Source organism: Budorcas taxicolor, chromosome 2 (assembly GCF_023091745.1).
Source record: "Budorcas taxicolor isolate Tak-1 chromosome 2, Takin1.1, whole genome shotgun sequence".
Lineage (NCBI taxonomy): Eukaryota > Metazoa > Chordata > Mammalia > Artiodactyla > Bovidae > Budorcas > Budorcas taxicolor.
In genome coordinates, this window is record NC_068911.1 from 161,644,273 (window position 1) to 161,666,158 (window position 21,886).

The 21,886-nt window shown below is 41.3% G+C and overlaps 1 protein-coding gene across 1 annotated transcript in view; it reads right to left on the reverse strand.

Moving 5' to 3' along the window:
- Window positions 1-3,844: 3,844 nt before the first annotated feature.
- PID1 (phosphotyrosine interaction domain containing 1) overlaps window positions 3,845-21,886 on the reverse strand; it is a 272,685-nt gene continuing 254,643 nt past the window's right edge. Inside the window, exon 3 of the mRNA XM_052661605.1 lies at window positions 3,845-5,976. Within this exon, the coding sequence (XP_052517565.1) occupies window positions 5,500-5,976 (477 nt within the window). The 3' untranslated portion in view covers window positions 3,845-5,499. The remainder of the gene's footprint in view (window positions 5,977-21,886) is intronic.

Consider the following 21,886-nt stretch of genomic DNA (forward strand, 5'->3'; position numbering starts at 1 on the left):
ACTAGTTCTATTTTCAGAATACATCAGCACCTTCTTGTAGCAGCCTCTGAGTCAAGTTACTGAAAAGCAGGAACTTGAGAACATTTTTGAATGAAAATCATTAAGTTTCCTAGGCAAAAAAACCTATTCAGATTCTGCTTCAATGCCTAAATTTGGGTGCAAAAGCAAAACCCAAGCTAATCTTAGGAGGACATGTCATGAGAAACAGTTCCCCAAATCTCTCTGTGAATGTCACCTTTGCTCAAGTGTACAAGACCATGTCTTAGATTTATTTTTAATAAATATAGTTTATTTGCAAATGTCCAAATGAAGATGGTTTAGATTTTTTCGTCCTCTTAGTGATCTCAATACCCATCAATTGTTCTAAGTTTCATTATGTAATAAACATAGTTCTCTGGCGACTATTATCAGCTAGAACCTCTTCAAAAAAAAAAAAAAAAAGCAATGAAAGTTCTTAAGTTGAACAAGGCATCCCATAAAATTACTCCAAAAGCCCAACCTTGGCATCTAACAGGAAAGCTTCTTAAAGATCAATAAGAATATGACAATTAGGGGACTCTTTCCCTTCACTGCAGTGTAGTCTAAGGTATATTGAAGAGATGAGAAGATATCACATTTTTAGGAATGCCTAAGAAATACTAGGCTATGGAGAATAGTCATCATGTCCCATCTGACTGGGAAAAAAAATAATAAGAGCAGTTTAAGATCACTGGCAGGGTCTGATAATCTTGTCAAATTTCGCATCAATGGACCATGAAACAAAACAAGTAATCTCAGATTCAGAGCATAATATATGCTCTTTCCTGCTAAAATCAGAGACAGTCTAGGATGGTGTGATATACATAATTCAACTGAAAAGTGAAAAAGGAGTGAGGGGAAGAGGAGAGCCAAAATGGAGAAAAGCAGATAGAGAGATAAAGAAAAAAGTATTTTCTGAAGTATAAACTTGGGGGAAAAAGTTAAATTCATATGCTTCATACTATCAGAAAATTAAAACATCCTCCCCCATCACTCTCTCTCTCTCCTGACACAGAAATAAACAAAGTCAAATGTATGACAAGAATTTTGTAATCTATTAAATGCAGGTGCCTCGAAATACAGTATCTGTCCACTTCCCTGGGATAGTGTTTGCTCTATTTCAATCATACAGCTCACATTGAACATTCGTCCTCTATCTATAAGCAGCCACAAACTTGTTCTAGAATTAGGTAAGGAATGATGTTTGCCTTTAGTAAAAAGCCCATTTGCTCACCTTTGAAGGACATGGGCAAGCGTCTCTACGGTTCATTCCAGGGTTTTGTGCTGGAACTTCCAAACAAAAGCCTCATAAAAAGATTTTTGCTTCTGTCTATCCCTCTCTCCAGCCTGCTAACAGAAACTTACTGAGTTCCTCTTAGGTGATCAGCCCTGTGATAAAGCAGGGGATAAGATGTGAATAAAATAGAAAAAAAATCCCCATCTTAAAGACATTTCCACTCCAGAGGCTTATAAAGCTATTACCTAATTATACAAATAAATGTATAATTGTAAACTTCAATGAATGACATGAAGGGAAATTCTAGGATGCTATAGAATCCTGTAATAGAAGGATCTGATTCAAAGTTTTAACATACCCTAAGAAAAACAAAGGGCTTCCCTAGTAGCTCAGTTGGTGAAGAATCTGTCTGCAGTGTAGGAGACCCGGGTTCGATCCCTGGGTCAGGAAGATCCCTTTTGTTTGGAAGTTCCAGCACAAAACCCTGGAATGAACCATAGAGACGCTTGCCCATGTCCTTCAAAGGTGAGCAAATGGGCTTCAAAGGTGAGCAAAGGTGAGCAAATGGCAACCCACTCCAGTAATCTTGCCTGGAGAATTCCATGGAGAGAGGTGCCTGGCCGGCTACAGTCCATGGGGCCCCAAGAGTCGGACACGACTTAGCAACTAAAGAGAGAGAGAGAAGAAAAACAAAACAAAGAGTTCATCTTTGTTCTTTAGGGTAGAGAGAGTATTTTGTCCATTGACCACAGCCTATAAAACACTGATGCAAAAAATATCATATTATGTTATTTGTGCCCAAATAAAAACTTCTTGGGCCTTTGTTTGCTTTTAAAACTTTTTCTGTTGCTATAAAAAATACTTCAAAAATGAATAGCAAAGATGTTTATTTCTAGCGGCTTCGTATGCTAATTTAAAATAAGCTGGAGGGTTTTAAAAGGAATGAAAATAAAATATCCAAAATAGAGCAACTGCTCTGGATCAGAAGTTAGTGGGTCTTAGTCCCCGTTAAACATGCCCAAGCTGGGCTGCTTTTGCCAAAGTATACAGTGTCTCTGAACCTCAGTTTCTTCATCTCTATATTGAATGCCATACCCACCAACAGGATCCTTCTGTGGGACTTATGAGTTGACGTTCAGAAAAATGCTTTGTGACCACTGGTATAGAAAGTTAGTACAAAAATGGAGGAAACAAAGGGTTAAAAAATAACACAAGTCTGAATCTCCCCTCTGAGGGGAATTGGTATTGGCTGTCCCAGAAGACCTCATTAGTTATTTGAAAGATGTCGTCCTGTATTTATCTCTAAATTGCTTACTACTCGCTAAACACATGCTCACGCCAATGTTATCAGAGCTTATTACATAGCATGTGACACTTGGTACCCTGAGAAAAATACCAGCAAATGCTTTCTGCAATAAATAACCATATGTGCCCTTGCAACCCAAATTTTACTGAGAGAGGAAAATGGCATTGTTTGGAAATATATGCTGGGGTTGGATTCTTTTTTTTTTTTTCCTCCCCCTCTTCAAAGCATATTCAAGGACGATAAAGTGAACCTAAAAATGAGACAAGTTCAGCTTGAAAGAAAATGCCATTTTCCTTGGAGGATTGAGGTAGTAATTCTTCCTTGAGTTCTTCTCAGTAGCAGGCACCCATATTTTCACTTTCAAAGCCTTTATATTTGTGACTGATCCCATGAAGGGCATTGCTCAAGACACACAGGCTCCAGGGCCATCTGCCTTATTTGATTAATGGGGCTATTCTGAGAAATCATGGCCTGGAGGAGACATTTTTAACCAGTTCTGTCAGAAGGAATCACTTCGTGTTTACCTTCCACGATTTCAGTGTAGGTTCTTCCGAGAGGTACGTGAGATTTTATAAATAGCCATCATTTGCAAAATGTTCCAGAAGATTCTCCTCTGAAATAAGACTATCACACTAAGTAACTCTTTCCATTGTTGACATGTTACCATCTCAATGAAGGGGCAGTCATTATCTACAGGTGTAGTATTCAAAAATAAAGCAAGATGCTTTTAAACACCATCAAGGAATAAGTCATTGACGATCACATTTTAACATGTTTAGAGAGAATTCCCTATTTATTCAATTTAATTTTTCATAGTTATCTTTAAATTGGAGTATAATTACTTTACAATGTTGTGTTAATTTCTGCTAAACAACAATGTGAATCAGCTATTTGTGTGCATATATCCTTTCCTCTTGAGCCTGGTGGGATGAATTGAGAGAGCATATACACACTACCATGTGTAAAGCTGGGGCTTCCCTGGTGGCTCAGATGGTAAAGAATCTGCCTGCAATGCAGGAGAGCTGGGTTCGATCCCTGGGTTGGGAAGGTCCCCTGGAGAAGGGAACGCCTACCCATTTCAGTATTCCTGCCTGGAGAATTCCATGAACAGAGGAGCCTGGCAGGCTACAATCCACGGGGTCACAAACAGGAAGACGTGACTAACGCTTTTCGTGTGTAGAACAGACATCTATTCAATTTGATCTGTTTTGTCCCTCAGGTTTTCTTTACTTAAAAAAGGAACGCCATATACACTATGAAACTCCTCAGGTTTTTTAATGCAAACATATTTTTTATTAAAGAATGAATGCATTTATGCTAAAGAGTAGTTTACATTTGTCGTGAAGCAGCAAGCAGATCTCCAGAAGGTGTGCTGCCCTCAATACAACTCCATGCTTATTCTACATGCCTTAAGACGGGACCCACGCTCGGGGGCACACGTACACACACACAAATGCATACACGGACACACAGATACACAGACCAAAACACCGACACCACTTCTCTCTGGATTCTATAAACTCTCATTTAAGGCTTCTGTAAGGTGTCCCAGGGCCCCTGACATGGTTACCAGGATTCAAAACAGACTCTCAGAAAGGAGCAGCAGCTCCTGGAAAACTGTTCATCTGCTCTCAGCCTTAAATGTGTGGATTTTCACCAGTACTTTCAATGTCACTCAATGTTGATTCTTTGCATTTATGATATTTAAAGATTTCATCAAACCAAGAAAACTCAGGCTGTCTTAGTGAGAAGTTCTCATTAGAAATACCCAAAAACTGGCAACTCTGACCCTACGAGATCAATCCAATTGGAAGAGAAGAAGGTCAGATTTCCCTTGTGAATGGACATAGGTTCTCTGGACAAGTCTGGTGTATAGAATCCGTTCCCTACTCGAGTGCCATGTTGAGTGATGGGTCAATGCTTCCTTAGTGATACCAGCTCAGATATGAAGCTTGCCATGAAAGAGTCATCAGATAGGACCATCAACTAAATAAGTTATCATAAATTGCAGTTGAAGAAAGGACAGCCCTCATGGGCTTTGTATACTTGCTGATTACTCATTCCCTTTTTCTGAACTTTCTGTGGTGGTGGTTTGAAGCTCCCACATTGTTTGACTGATTCTTTCATTTCCTTGGTTATTATTGTCTTCCCTTTTGGTGTCCTGCCATGTAGGTTGAGACTGCAATCCTGGAGGGACGGTGTAGTGGATTGGAAGGGCAGAGAGGGTGGATGGGGCAATGGAGGAAAGGGGCTATTAGTAGTTGCAAGAATTCTAAGAAAATAGATGAAGTGAATACAATAAGAAGAAGGTGCTACTGGATACACTATGTAACAAAAGCATTGCCTTTAACTGTGAATTAACTGCCAACTATCAGGTTGTTAGTTATAAAGCTCAATAAAGCTGTGCTAATTTGCTTACTGAGGAGAGGATCTGAAACCAGCCAGGGGAGAGGAGCTCTGTGTTGTTCCTTTAGCCCAGAGGCCTCCTCGTCAGCATCAGCACTCACCATCTCCCCCCACAACCAGGGATTCTATAGGTGCATCTAACATTTTTGTTGGGTTTCATAAGGCAAGTTGGAATGGTGCATTGAATAACAACTGCAGTATATTTGCCCGACAGTGGCAAAAATCAGCATGGAGAACTCCTACAATGGAGGCATTGCAAAATGAGCCAAAAAAAGAAAAAGAAAAGTCTAGAACTTCCCTCCCCATCCACACTCCCACCCTCCTCATAGTCACAGCAGCAGCAGATTTCAATGTAACGTAATTACTTTAATAATACATTTCTTTAGATTTAGAATTGCTCTTCTGAATTTAAAAAGCTTGGTCGGCCAATAATTTGGCAGTCTTTTCATCCCAAATTTGAATCATCGCTTATCCGTCTGTCATCTTGAATTCCTTGACCAATGCTGCCTTTGCTGAAGCTCTCTGAGTTCACTCAGCCATCGTCAGATTCTAATTCCTGGGACGCCTCTTCCGAGGAGCTGTTCCTGTGGATCCGGCCATCGCTCTTCATACTGTGGAAAGTCTTCTTGAAGGCCTCCATCATGGCGTGGGCCAGCTTCTTGGCCTCCAGCTTGCTCTCGCACTCAACAGCATGGCAGTCCATCTGGTAGGACAGGTCATCATTAATCTCCCTGTAAACCCAGGCGAAGATGTTGGGGCTCACGTTGTGGTCGGCGGTGCAGTAGGCGATGCGGGCCACCTGGAAGGTATCCATGTGCACCGTGGCCTCGCCTTTGTGGTCGAGGTGATGGAGCCACACTTGGAACGGTCGGATTTCCAGCAGGGCATTGGCTGGAAAGACGTCTTCTCGGGCTAGTGTGTGCTTCTTCCAGAGCTCGATGACTGGCTTTTCTGTGCAGCCTGACAAAAACTGCATGCCTGTGGTGGGTACCTTGCCAAGATAGGTCACCTGCAGACGGGAGAGAAGAAAAAAAAAAGAGAGAGGTCAACAGTAGGCTCTTGATTTAGCTGTTCACTCATGTTCCCAAAGAATCAGTTTCACTCTAGAACAATGGAGAGATATCTTTATTGCCCCTTAAAAGAAGAACTATTGGGAATTCTCTGGTGGTCCAGTGGTTAAAAATCTGCCGTCCAATGCAGGGAATGTGGGTTCAATCCCTGACTGAGGAACTAAGATCCCACATGCAACAGGACAACTAAGCCATGTGCCACAATTACAGAGCCTGTGCACCTCAACTAAGACACGATGCAGCTAATAAATACATAAATATATATTTTAAAAAATAATAACTGTTGTCAAAATTTATATTTTTTTCTCCCTAACAAGTTGACCCCTTGACAAAGGTACTGAAATTTTTAAAACAGGGCTAGATTTTTAAATTTTAATTTCTAGAGGACTACTCTCCCGCCCTCAATCTCCTTTTAAATTCAGAATGAATGATTATGATCTTTTACGTGATTTGGCATTTCTTTGAAATTATAAATCCACTTGAAGTTGATTTTTGACCAAACACACAAAGACTTGAATGATAAGAAAGAGTCAAAGGAATGTTGCCTCTGAAAAACAAAATATTTATTAAACTTATCTCCTAGACAGATTCTCTTTGTAAATCTCTCAATGTTTGATTTCACTTAAGCTACTTACTTCTTAGAAAATGCCAAGGACACAAAAACTGTTCTACTTAACTGATGGTCTAAAACATGATTGTTTTCTCGCCAAGGTAATGTTTAAAAATGGAGGAATAACCAGTTGTAGTTCAACTCAAACAATTGTTTATACCGGAGTATAATTGCTTTATAATGTTGTGTTGCAAAAAGTATTCTGCTGTATTGCAAAATGAATCAGCTACATGTATATGTGTGCGCGCGTGTGTGTGTGTGTGTGTGTGTGTGTATACATCCTCTCCCTCCCCTACACCCTCCTCCCATCTCCCCATTCCACCTCTTTAGGTCATCACAGAGCAAAGCTTTCCACTAACCATTCTACCCATGGTAGTGTATACATGTAAATACTACGCTCCCAATTTGTCCCACCTGATAAAAATGAAAGACCTACAGATAGGTTAAGATTAAAACCCAGGTTTATCAAATAGCTAAATGAGCAGTACTAAAACAAAGAAAAGTAATTCCACATGATTCAAATAGCATCCTTTAAAAAACTGATTTATAATATACCAAGAAAAGATGTTCACTCTCTCTCTTTATTTTTCACTCATCAAGATAGACAGACCCTCTATCACCCGGCACATGCATTATAACCTGCTGCAGTCCATGGGCTCACAAAGAGGTAGATAAAACTTAGCGACCGAACAACAAGAAGGATGTAATTTGGCTCAAAATAAGAGGCTCAGATATAAACACTCTTCCAAACGCTTTTTGGAAGAGACCAGAAAGAGGTCCAGAGAAATGGTGAGAACTGAGCGAGGACATTTGGCCACAATGATTCTAAATCAATGTTTCTGTTAAGTGGATGATAAAGGCCACATACAAAAAGTTCAGGACATGGATGTTGAGTCCTGTTGCATGTTTTTGTGCTTTGCTTCTCTCTTAAACAAGAGTTCACCATTTTGTCCCTTTAAAAAAGATGACTTCTTAGAAAAGAAGCACAAATGCAGCCCATTCTAGGAAGTATTTCTTGGGAACCTATTATGCACAATGGCAAGGTGCCAGGTGGGCATGGGGGAAGGGGAAGATGGAGAGATCCAAAATTAGCAGGCAGAAAGTAGCTGAATATTTGTTCAGAGCAGCGTCTTTGAGGCCACTGAGGTTGAAAATAAATCCTAGCTCCTCAGTTCACTGAGTGGGTAGTTCTGGAGAAACTGCTAGTCCTTTGCACATGCACAGATACAGCTATGATGTGAGGCAGATGGTGGAAAGGGCAGGCAAGTGGTACCACAAAGTTTCTGTTGTTGTTAAGTCATGTCCCACTCTCTGCAACCCCATGGACTGCAGCACAGCAGGCTCCTCTGTCCTCCATTATCTCCCAACTTTGTTTAAATTCATGTCCATTGAGTCGGTGATGCTCCCTAACCATCTTATCCTCTGCTGCCCCCATCTCCTTTTGCCATCAGTCTTTTCAGCATCAGGATCTTTTACAGTGAGTCAGATCTTCCCATCAGGTAGCCAAATTATTGGAGTTTCAGCATCAGTCCTTCCAATGAATATTCAAGAGTGCGATATTCCTTTAGGATTGACTGGTTTGATCTTCCTGATGTCCAAGGGACTCTCAACAGTCTTCCCCAGTACCACGGTTCAAAAGCACCAATTCTTCTGGCTCAGCCTTCTTTATGCTCCAACTCTCACATTCATAAACGACTACTGGAAAAGCCAGAGTTTTGACTATATGGACCAAGGCAAGGTGATGTATCCACTTTTTAATATGCTATCTAAGCTTGCCATAGCTTTCCTTCCAAGGAGCAAGTGTCTTTTAGTTTCATGGCTGCAGCTACAGTCCACAGTGACTTTGGAACCCAAGAAAATAAAATCTGTCACTGCTTCCACTTTTTCCCCATCCATTTGCCATGAAGTGATGGGACTTCATGATCCACGAAGTCCATGATCTTAGTTTTTTGAATGTTGAGTTACAAGCCAGCCTTTTCACTTTCCTCTTTCACCCTCATTAAGAGGCTCTTTAGCTCCTCTTCACTTTCTGCCATTAGAGTGGTATTATCTGCATATCTGAAGTTATTGCTATTTCTCCCGGCAATCTTGATTCCAACTTGTGATCCATCTAGCCCAGCATTTCACATGATGTACACTGAGCATTTAACAGAGCCAGTGATGGCACCCACCATGCTTAAGGAACACCTCTGAGAAGGATTCAATGGATTTCAAGGCATCAGGGCTTCAAAGCTCAGACAGGAGCCCAGCAACTAGATGGTGAAGGGTAGAAAGGAGCAGGAAGGTAAGTGCTGCAGTGGGGAAAGTCCTCACTTTCTTGGGCATATGGGGCACTTTGGCCTGACCACACATTTGGCCTAAGACAGCCCTGAAGAAGAAACAGACGGTCTATGACTGCTGGATAAAAACAGGCTGAACTTTGAAAAGTGGTCTTGCATACAGTCTGAGGAGTAGGGCCTTCTTTGCTCTGGATGGAATGCCACTGAGGGTCTACAGTTCAATGGGTACCTGGGTATGATGGAGGCTGTGAACTTGGAAGACTTTACAGATGCCAGGAAGAAAGACAGGTCAGGGGGCTGCCTAGCAGAAGACTGCTCAGGCAGGAAGTGCTGCAACAGCACAACCAGGAAGCAAGGGTGGCCTGACTTAGGAGTGGAGGCGGTGGAAAGGACAGGGGAGGCAGATGGGAACGATATTCAAAGATCAAACTGAAAACCCTTGGCAATACACCGAAGCGGGGAAATGACTCAGAAAGATGCTGCAAGTGCCTGCACTCTCCACGGAGATGACTGCAGAATAGCTCTTTGTCCCTCTGGATTCGAGTCATGTTATAAAGATAGCTTTGTGAGGAAACGCACAACATAAGGTTCTTGACTTACTGAACATGTTTTCTGTGTATGGTATTTACGATACCTTTATTATTTTTAACAACTTTATCATTTTAATTGAGGTGAAATTCACATTACATAATGTTAACCATTTATGTATGATTCAGTGGCATGTAGCCGTCAAACTGTTGCACAAGCGTCAGCTCTGTCTAGTTCCAGAGTATTTTCATCACCACCAAAGGAGATCCAGTATCCATTAAGCAGTCACTCTTCATTTTCCCCTTGATCCAGACCCTGGAAACCATGAATATGATCTCCGTTGCTAGAGATTTACTATTCTGGAGAGTTCACACAATTGGAATCACAAAATATGTGACCTTCTGTGTCTGGCTTCTTTCACGCAGCATAATGTCTTCAAGGTTCATCTAAGATATACCATGTATCAATACCCCTTTCTTTTCTATGACATCTTTCCTTTTGAAGTAGAATAGCAAATGGAGGAAACTAGTATGAGAGCTTGAAGTGAAAAGCATTCTTTCTTACTGTTCCCTGAGACTAGAAATAGCTGTTTATATCTGTTATATTTGATAGAAACATTCTTCAGATGGAGACAATCTCCTTTGATGTGCTTTCATCTCTCTCTTGTCCTCTCTCTCAAACACACACAATTTTTAAAAAATTATACGGTGGTTTCTATCATGATATAAAGAATAAATTTTTAAAACTTTGTTACATAAGTTGTTTATGATTCCTTCTAATGAAAAGCAGTAATAGTAAAATTAGTAATAATAATATTTTGACAACTAAGGAAAAATGTATTCCTCATAAGTATTTATTATTTAAAAACTAAAGGTTTTAAGGAAAATAACATTTTATTTTTGGAAGTTTGCTTGAGAGAAGCATAGAGCTGAGATGATTAGCTCAAAGAGTTTAATAAGACAACAATGAATGCTATGTAATAATATGTAGACATTTCTTAGAAAAACAATTTTAAAACACTGAGGTTCAACATACACACAGATATAATCTCTTGGTACTAAACTTACCAGGGAAGTAATCTTAGCGGCCTGTTTTTACTATCACTTAAACAACTCACTAAGCATAACGTCCCACATCATTGTTTACACAGGTCTGCAGCCAAATCAAGTCACACACTGAACAGTAACAAGAAATATTTGCATCACATTTTAGGCAAAAAGCACTCTATGTCCATCAGATCCATCAACAGCCCTGTAGGTAAGAATGGAATTTTATTATTACTAACCTGGATTTTTAAAATTGGAATATAATTGCTTTACATTGTGTTCATATCTGCCATGAAACAAAGTGGATCAGCTATATGTATACACATATCCCCTCCATCTTGGACTCCTTTCCACCCCACCCCACCCCAACTGTCTCACCCCACTAGGTCATCACAGAGCACTGAGCTGAGTTCCCTGTGCTATACAGCAACTTTCCACTAGGTATCTGTTTCACACATGGAAGGGTGTATAGGTCAATTTTAATCTCCTAACCTGTGTTTAAAGACAAGAACTGTACATCAGGTGGTGGTTCCGGGTAAAAAGAGTATACTACAAAGTGTTGGGAATTCAGCAACATTGTGATGATCTAGGAAAGCTGCACAGAAAAGACAGCCTAAAAAGACACTCTTTCAATTCTTAGACCACTTTATTATTATATGAGAATCATTTCCATGCAGCTTCACTTTTCAGCCATTTATTCATCTTTCCCCTTTTGGAGCTGTAAAAGAAATTTTAACATTGTATGAACACCCTAGAAACCATGCGTCTTCCCAAAGAAAGAACCACATTCTATTGCCTGGTGTTTTTGTAAATGACACTCCCTTCCATGCCTGGGCATTTCTTAAAACTTTATTCTTGTTTTATAACTGCAGAAAATAAGGTTCAAAAACCGTAACTTCACAGGTAAAATGAAACACAAAAAATAAGGAAATATATATTTATATGCATCATGTAAATATACATTATATACTTTTACAAATATTTATTATATATGATCTGTTTATAGTCTATGGGATTTCCCAGGCGAGAATTCTGGGGTGGGTTGCCATTTCCTTCACCAGGAAATCTTCCCAACCCAGGATCGAACTCAGTCTCCTGCACTGGCAGGTGGATTCTTTACTAAGCCACCGGGGAAGCCCATGTATATATTATCTGGTTTCTAAAACTCAAACACATATAATCGATTTACAATGAAACCAAAGATTCAAGAGGGAGGGGACATATGTACACCTATAGCTGATTCATGTTGATGTTTGACAGAAAACAACAAAATTCTGTAAAGCAATTATCCTTCAATTAAAAAATAAATTAATTTAAAAAAATTTCAATCTAAAGAGTTTCAGACTTCTGGCATCTTTCCAAAAGTTTCCTGTGAACAGAGAGGCATAAACATGTTCTAATATCACTAATCCTGAATATTCCATTAGCTTCATCTTGCAAAGTATCACTAAGCCTGCAGATGGAGACGGGCTAAGAGCGGATTATGTGATGACGCCTCTCAACTGCGATATTGACAAGGGCCAACGTTCACACCAACTGTTTGCTGGGGCACTGCAACTTACGTCTGCTTTTAATGGGGATTTGCCACAGAGGCCAGAGGCTGCAGTGAACAGACAAGCCCTTCCTCCAAGCGCAGAATTAGCAAGCATGCATCTAAAACACCAGAGAAAGGCTGCTTCCCCAGTGATGGCAGCTCCAGGCCTGCTGCTTGGCAATACGAGGGTTTCTGCAAGGCTCTTAGCTGTGTCCTCTCTTTGATAAAAACGCACTGCATGTGTGTATGCTAGATCACTTCAGTGTGTCGGACGCTGTGCAACTCTATGGACTGTAGCCCGCCAGGCTCCTCTGTCCACAGGATTCTCCAGGCAAGAATACTGGAATGGGATGCCATGCCCTTCTCCAGGGGATCTTCCCAACCAGGGATTGAACGCCTGTCCCTCACATTTCCTGCACTGGCAGGCAGGTTCTTTATCACTAGTGCCACCTGGGAAGTCCCCCCAAAAAATACACTGCTGCTGCTGCTGCTGCTAAGTCATGTCCGACTCTGTGTGACCCCATAGACGGCAGCCCACCAGGCTCCCCCATCCCTGGGATTCTCCAGGCAAGAACACTGGAGTGGGTTGCCATTCCCTTCTCCAATGTGTGAAAGTGAAGTCACTCAATCATGTCCAACTCTTAGTGACCCCATGGACTGCAGCCTACCAGGCTCCTCCGCCCATGCGATTTTCCACTAACCCTGCCCAAACCTTCCTAAACAGTCCCAGTAATGAACTCCTCTCTGCTTCCTGTAAGGTGTGGCCAACACAAAGCATAAATAAGGGAGTATAACTTATGCCACTGGGTAAACCTTGGGAAGTCAATGAAACTCTACTTTGTCACCTTTGGGGAACTGATAGCTTTGTCTGAAATCCTATGAGATTACATCAATTAAAAGAACATGTTAATAATTCGCGTGTGTACTTAGTCACTCATTTGTACCCAGCTCTTTGTGACCCATGGACTGTAGCCTGCCAGGCTCCTTCAGGCAAGAATACTGGAGTGGGTTGCCATTTTCTCCTCCAGGGGATCTTCCCAACCCAGGGATCAAACCCAGGTCTCCTGCCTTGCAGGCAAATTCTTTACCACCTGAGCTTCCCTCGCAGCTCAGATGGTTAATAATTTGGTACATTGCTTACTCCTTGGAAGAAAAGTTATGACCAACCTAGGCAGTATATTCAAAAGCAGAGACATTACTTTGCCGACTAAGGTCCGTCTAGTCAAGGCTATGGTTTATCCTGTGGTCATGTATGGATGTGAGAGTTGGACTATGAAGAAGGCTGAGCGCCGAAGAATTGATGCTTTTGAACTGTGGTGTTGGAGAAGACTCTGGAGAGTCCCTTGGACTGCAAGGAGATCCAACCAGTCCATTCTGAGGGAGATCAGCCCTGGGATTTCTTTGGAAGGAATGATGCTAAAGCTGAAACTCCAGTACTTTGGCCACCTGATGCGAAGAGTTGACTTACTGGAAAAGACTCTGATGCTGGGAGGGATTGGGGGCAGGAGGAGAAGGAGATGACAGAGGATGAGATGGCTGGATGGCATCACTGACTCAATGGACTTGAGTATGAGTGAACTCTGGGAAATGGTGATGGACAGGGAGGCCTGGCATGCTGCGATTCATGGGGTCACAAAGAGTCAGACACGACTGAGCGACTGAACTGAACTAGAGCAGGGATCCTCACCCTCTGGGATCCAATGCCTGAAGGTCTGAGGTGGAGCTGATGTCACAATAATAGAAATCAAGTGCACAATCAATATAATGTGCTTGAATCATCCCTCCCCCATCCATGGAAAAACTGTCCTCCATGCTATTGGTCCTTGGTGCCAAAAATGGTTGGAGATTGCTGCCTTAAGGAAATACAGGAAAAGAATTATCTGAATAAATTTCCCTAGAAATGGCATAAAAAGAATTCTCTAAGTAGAGTTTCCTTGAAAATGGAATGCAAAAATGATAAAATGATGCATCAAGACAGTCTCCCCTCAGAACGACCCCTTTAAATCAGCCTGGCCATCATCCTAACTGGCCCGAGTTCCAGAATTCTGTCCCTGAGCACTTTCCCCTAATATGCCAATTATTTACTACCTGCTCGCAGATTTCCTAATTCTCCCATTAAATTCCCCAGTGTCTGGCATTCACCCATACTGGTGACTATAAGTCAGTGGAAAAAGAAAAATTCAGGCTTTAAAGTGATTTTCTCTTTAATTTTTTATATTTAGTTTAACAGAACTGTGCCTTATGGCTCTGGTTTTCAAGGGAAATAAATAAAAATATTTTAAAAATTAATTCTCTCAAAATACCAAAGATTTAGTGATGCTCTGCAGGCAGCCGCACCCTCTGTGCTTATGGGACCACAAAGAACATGTGTCTCAATAAATAGAAACCCTGAAATATGGGGGTTTAGCCAGGTATCCTCTTATGTCAACACTCCAGCAGGGATTTACTCTAAATATGCATAGGGATCCCTTCTTGCCCCAGTCTTCCCCGTGTGGGAGACTTGTTTTCACACCCCTCTCCAGGCACGTCCTCCTTGTGAGCGAGAACACAGGACTCAATGTGCAAGGCTGCCTCAAGGCTTCTACCACTGACACAGCTAAGCACCGATGGAGGGTCTGTGAATGAGCACCCTGTCATCTTGGCCATCTATGAAAGAGGTGAATGTTTTCTCCCTGAATAAGTCCCTTCTGAGCCTCATTCTCAGGAGCTGCAACCTTCCAGAGTCGCAAAGCAGATGAGAAACACAGTCACGAAACTGTTCCCTAAACATCCAGAATGGTAGACAGATATTTTTCAAGATAACTTCCCAAGGTGCTGTGACCAAGGGACTTGGAAGAAGACAAGAAGATTCTTCAGGAGGAGTCACAACCCATTAGAAATAAATGCTGGAATCTTTCCCATGGCTGCAGAAACAGGCTTTGGGCAAGAAACTTATTAAGAATGAATCATTCAGAGAGAAATAAACAAACAGAGAAAAAAAAATGAAGTTTTCCCCTCTGTGTCATTCAATGGCATAAACCAATGCCCAGACACAGACGTCTTTAATGTGTGTGAATGGGCTTTGCCCAGTCCCAGTTGAAGTATTTAAGGATATTCGTGGCATGTGAAAATGTGGAGAGGCCATAGAGCCAAGGGGCCCGCCAGAGTGTCTGCATCATTAAGAGTGTCAGATCAGGAGAGACCAGTGTCCTCAGAATCTCTCCTTCCTACCCATGAGTTTTCCAACACCCCAGCCAGCTCTCCATTCATGAATCACTGTTCCCACCTCTGTGGCAAAACAACCCTGGTTTCCCGATGTGTATCCTACTGGCAGAGCCGGCACCATTCCATTCCTTCCTCTTGGTGGCCTGTCCGTATTTCATTCTGGCCTGAAACACCCTTGGTGAGGACCCAGGATCATCTCCACTCAGACTGTACAGCCAGATGGAGAGGGTGATAACAGAGGTCCCTGAAGGAGGGTAGGAGATGGATGACGATCTGAGAAACCAAACACCTGGTTTTCTGCAGGCTTCAACCTTGCAGGCTGGATAAGCCCAACTACCTGACTTCAGAGGCTCAACTTTGGTTCACTTTACTATGTGGCTTCTCTGAGAAGACACGTCAAGAACAAAGATTCTCCAGAGGCCTTTCTTGGAATATAAAAGATCTTTTTGTCCTTCGTTGTCTGTAGGAGACTTCCTTTCCCCTGCTGACATAAAACAACATGATACAAACACAGGATGGAGATGTAACTGGGAATTCTAACAGCCTTTGGGTTATAAGGCAGAAGAGGAGACAAAGAGCTGCTCATACTCCTGGGCCAAATTCCAGAGCCAAGCTCTTCTGTTCTCACATTAATTCCCTTCTGCAGATTTCAGAGGAAAGGTAAAGGGCAAAATCCTGAGATTTATGACGCAGGCTTCAATCTACTCCTTCCTGGCTGGTCACAGAGGAGCAAGAATCCACTAGGCACTCTGAAGAGTGGGGATGGATCCAATAAGCCAATGCCCTAACAATCCATAATGCAAAGACCAAAGTGATGCTAATTATAACCTTGAACTTGCATAACATGCTTTAAACCACAAAGACAATATCAAAGGATTAATACTGCTCACAGTGAAATCTATGAAGTTATTGTGAGAAAAATGAAAGTGATAAGCTTTGTCTTGAAAAGTAAATTTGTTTATCCTGTATGTTCATTTGATAACTATTCACTGAGCACCTACTAGGAACCAGGCATATCAGTGAATAAAACTGATAAAAGCCCTCTGCCTTCTTGGGGCTGACACTCCAGCTAAACTGAAGATGCTTATGATTGAGTTTATAGAACTCAAAGTTATGTAGACAAGGCTGGTAGCAGGGAGGAGAACATGGATGGGCTTCTAAGAGTGCTTCTGATAAATTGGAAAACTTCTCTTGGGTTTACAAAAGCTTTTTCACTTCATACAGCATAACTCAGACCAAAAAAGTCCCCATTTAGCTTCTATTCCTTGGCCCAAGCTGTGCCACATGCAGGGTTATTAGTCTTTACAGTCACTGTGGTTTGGCTTCCTGAGATGCTACTGTAGTAGAGAATCAGGCAGGCTAATGGCTTCAGAAGAGTGCCAAGGGAGAGGGGTATCAGATGGGAACTAGGAAATCAAGGACATAGGAGATACAAGGCCTACCCTGCCTCCTGAACAAGACAGACTGGCAGCTAGAATGCTCTGGATGTGTTACATTGAATGGACAGGTGGGGTACCTGGCCTCACTTGACACCTGTGTTTCATTCTCAGGATGACACCTGAAACATTCTCAGGATGTTTCAGGCACATCAAACTGATTTGTCTTCATTGAAATCTTATAGTAAAATTTAAGTTGCTTTATTCTACTTTTTTTATTCTGGTATTCTTTGCCCTCTTCCTTTACTTGAGAGATCCAAACAAGTTTTCCTAAACTACTCACAATTATTCCAATAAATTTCTAATACACAGAATACACAGAAGAACTATACTAAAAATACCCAGATAAGCACGATGGTGTGGTCACTCACCTACAGCCAGACATCCTGGAAGCATCATTGCAAACAAAGCTAGTGGAGATGATGGAATTCCAGTTGAGCTATTTCAAATCCTAAAAGATGATGCTATGAAAGTGCTGCACGCAATATGCCAGCAAATTTGGAAAACTCAGCAGTGGCCACAGAACTGGAAAAGGTTAGTTTTCATTCCAATTCCAAAGAAAAGCAATGCCAAAGAATATTCAAACTACCACACAATTGTACTCATCTCACATGCTAGCAAAGTAATACTCAAAATTCTCCAAGCCAGGCTTCAGCAATACATGAACCGTGAACTTCCAGATGTTCAAGCTGGTTTTAGAAAAGGCAGAGGAACCAGAGATCAAATTGCCAATATATACTGGATCATCAAAAAAAAAGCGAGAGTTCCAGAAAAACATCTACTTCTGCTTTATTGACTGAGCCAAAGCCTTTGACTGTGTGGATCACAACAAACTATGAGAAATTCTTAAAGAGATGAGAATGCCAGACCACCTGACCTGCCTCCTGGGAAATCTGTATGCAGGTCAAGAAGCAACAGTTAGAACTGGGCATAGAACAACAGACTAGTTCCAAATGGGGAAAGGAGTACCTCAAGGCTGTATAATGTCACCCGGCTTACATATCTTACAGGCAGAGTACATCATGTGAAATGCTGGACTGGATGAAGCACAAGCTGGAATCAAGATTACTGGGAGAAATATAAATAACCTCAGCTATACAGATGACACCACTCTTATGGCAGAAAGGTAAGAGAAACTAAAGAGCCTCTTGATGAAAATTACAGAGGATTAAAATCAACATTCAAAAAATGAACATCATGGCATCCAGTCCTATCACTTCACGGAAAATAAATGGGGAAACGATGAAAACAGTGTCAGACTTTATTTTCTTGGGCTCCAAAATCACTGCAGATGGTGACTGCAGCCATGACATTAAAAGATGTTTGTTCCTTGGAAGAAATGCTATGACAAACCTAGACAGCGTATTAAAAAGCAGAGATGTAACTTTGCCAACTAAGGTCCATCTAGTCAAGGCTACGGTTTTTCCAGTAGTCTTGCATGGATGTGAGAGCTGGACTATAAAGAAAGCTGAGTGCTGAAGAATTGCTGCTTTTGAACTGTGGTATTGGAGAAGACTCTTGAGAGTCCATTGTACTGCAAGGAGATCCAACCAATCCATCCTAAAGGAAATCAGTCCTGAATATTCATTGGAAGGACTGATGCTGAAGCTGAAACTCCAGTACTTTGGCCACCTGATGCAAAGAACTGACTCATTGGAATAGACCCTGATGCTGGGAAAGATTGAAGGCAGGAGGAAAAGAGGATGATAGAGGATGAGATGGTTGGATGGCATGACTGACTCAGTGATGAGTTTGAGCAAGTTCCAGGAGTTGGTGATGGACGGGAAGCCTGGCATGCTTCTCCATCCTCAGCCCTTCAGTCTCCTGAGTCATCCCTAAGAGGCCCAGATGATTGTGGTTAAAAACTAGGGTTTAATTCTCCAAAGAATGTCTTGGGTACCATTCTGGCACCTATTTTTGGCAGCTCTTCCTTACCCTTATCAGGATAAAAGTAGACCCGGCTATCCTATGGCTAGACAAGGCTGAGGACCAATCATGGCCATTCCCCATAATATCATCCTGCAACGTCTTTTGCCTTATATCTATTTAGTGAGGCTTGATCAGCTGACTAAGAGGGTGAGCAAGGCTGCCTAGGGGAAGCCTGCCTCTGACTTTAGCAGAGGGGCTAGTGATGACCCAGAAAGGCTTACAGACTTACTCTTAATATTTTTTCCAGTAGTAGCAACAATCTTGGCAGTAGAAGGAAGATTTTATAAAATGCATACCTTCTGGGGCACATTTATACATATGCCTCTGTTTAGTGCTATTTATTTATTTCAGTAGCTTTCCTAATGTCACACATACTGAGAATACTTTTTTGTTGTTAAGCAGTTCTTCCCAAGTATTTGCATGAGTTATGCTGATAGAAATATTAATAAAAATTTTACTGGGAGATACAGTTTCTTTTTATTATGTAAATTTCTGTCATGGGGGAAAAACAAATTTACTAAGACCCAATATCAAGAAATAATTAAGTGTTATTTTTGTACTCTAACAAAGAGATGAACACTGCTTCAGCTGTTAAATACAGCATGTGTTGTACTATTAGAAACTTGAGTAACAGATTTATTTCTGTTATTCATATTACAACTTAGTTCCACTGATGCAGAGTGCTTTGAGATGCTGGGTCCCATCTTGCATTTATCAAGCAGCCCCAATGTGCAATTTGTCCTGTCAATTGGCTCTTGGATGTATGAAGCTTGGAAATATTGTCATTGTCACTGTCAAAGACAGAAGCAATTTATCTGGAAGGCACTGAAGTGTGCTTCAGAAGACAAAGTCACTTAATAAAAATGACACCACATTAAAACATACATTCCCTCATCTGGCCCCTTCTGGTAAGCTGGAGCAAGGATGGTTAAACCACTGTTCTACTCAGTGGCACAAGAACAATTTATTTTGTGACAAGTCTGATAGTTCCCCTTCTGCATTCTAATCAGTGGAATGTACCAGAAAGAAAGAAATTCAGTAGAGCTCTCTAAGGGTCTAAAATGTTCACAATGAGAAAATTCTCTAAATGACAAATCAATATCAAGTACACTGCTTGAGGGTTATCCTGACAAATGGATCCAAGGGACAAACACTGGGGCCAGGTAAAAAAAAAGTCACCAATTTTTGTCCTTGTAGCACTGTATCAATTCATCTTCCTTAGCACACAATTGGTTGGGAATAGACCAGAAAAGGTACCAAAGATTTAGAAATAATAATGTTGAGGCAACATCTGACCGAATAAAAGAAACATACCAATCTACTGGCTATAAGTCTAGAGCTCTTACTAGAAGGCCAGTGGAGGCTGGAAACAAGAAAGTCACTCTGAGGTTAACTAAACATGGAACTACCAAGTATTCCAGAAAAAATGAAGACTTATGTTCATATGCATTCACACACACACTCCTATTTCTCATCAATGACCACTGAGACTCTGTGAGCAGTGACATGCAAGTAGCAAAGCACACGCCTGAAACCCAAATCCTTTTTCTAAACATCATTTTCTACTGAAAGGAACCAGCCGTCCTCAGAGGAAAAAAATAGTTGATTCCATGACAGGCACATGAAAGGAATGAGAGGATCTTAAATATCATACTGTGCCAGAAAGTAGGAAAGTGATCAAAGAATCACAGAAATATGTCCAAAAAACAGCTCAGTTCAGTTCAGTTGCTCAGTTGTGTCCAACTTTTTGTGACCCCATGGACTGCAGCTTCGTCAGGCTTCCCTGTCCATAACCAACTCCCAGAGTTTACTCAAACTCCTGTCCATCAAGTCAGTGATGCCATGCAACCATCTCATCCTCTATCATCCCCTTCTCCTCCCACCTTCAATCTTTCCCAGCATCAGGGTCTCTTCCAATGAGTCAGTGATTTGCATCATGTGGCCAAAGTATTGGAGTTTCAGTATCAGCTTCAGTCCTTCCAATGAACACTCAGGACTGATTTCCTTTAGGATGGACGGATCTCCTTGCAATCCAAGGGACTCTGAACAGTCTTCTCAACACCACAGTTCAAAAGCATCAATTCTTTGGTGCTCAGCTTTCTTTATAGAAAACAAAACAGGGCACCAGCTTTTAAAGGGGTTCCTTTTCATTCCAATCCCAAAGAAGGGCAATACCAAAAAATGTTTAAACTACATTACATGTATGTATATATATGTATATATGCTTATATATATGTATATATGCTTATATATATATATAGATATAAGGATATATAAGAATGGTTGCATAAGATAATACCCAGTTTCTGAAAACTACACCCCAAAGTATGGGGTCATCACCTCTTATTACAAAACTGGGTTGGAAGGTGTTGCATGAATGATCAAGCAAATAAGCATTCGAGAGAGATACACTTCCCTTGTGGGAAGCAAAAACGAAAAATGGTTGTCTGGAGAGGCCTTACAATCAGCTGAGAAAAGAAGAGAAGCTAAGGTGAAGGAGAAAAGGAAAGATACGTCCATTTGATAGTAGAGTGCCAAAGAATAGCAAGGAGACATAAGAAAGACTTCCTCAGTAATCAATGCAAAGAAATAGAGGAAAACAACAGAATGGGAAAGACTAGAGATCTCTTCAAGAAAATTAGAGACACCAAGGGAACATTTCATGCAAAGATGGGCTCGATAAAGGACAGAAATGGTATGGACCTAAGAGAAGAAGAAGATATTAAGAAGAGGTGACGATAATACACAGAACTATACCAAAAATATCTTCATGACCAGATAACCACGATGGTGTGATCACTCACCTAGAGAAAGACATCCTGGACTGCACTGCGAAGTCAAGTGGGCTTTAGGAAGCATTATTATGAGCAAAGCTAGTGGAGGCAATGGAACTCCAGCTGAGCTACTTCAAATCCTAAAAGATGCTGTGAAAGTGCTGCACTCAATACGCCAGCAAATTTGGAAAACTCAGCAGTGGCCACAGGACTATAAAAGGTCAGTTTTCATTCCAATCCCAAAGAAGGGCAACACCAAAGAATGTTCAAACTACTACACAATTGCACTCATCTCACATGCTAGCAAAGTAATGCTCAAAATTCTCCAAGCAAGGCTTCAACTGTAATCAATCCTAGTGAATCACTAGTCAATCCTAAAGGAAATCAGTCCTGAATATTCATTACAAGGACTGATGCTAAAGCTGAAGCTCCAATACTTTGGCCATCTGATGCAAAGAACTGTCTCATTGGAAAAGACCCTGATACTGGGAAAGATTGAAGGTGGGAAG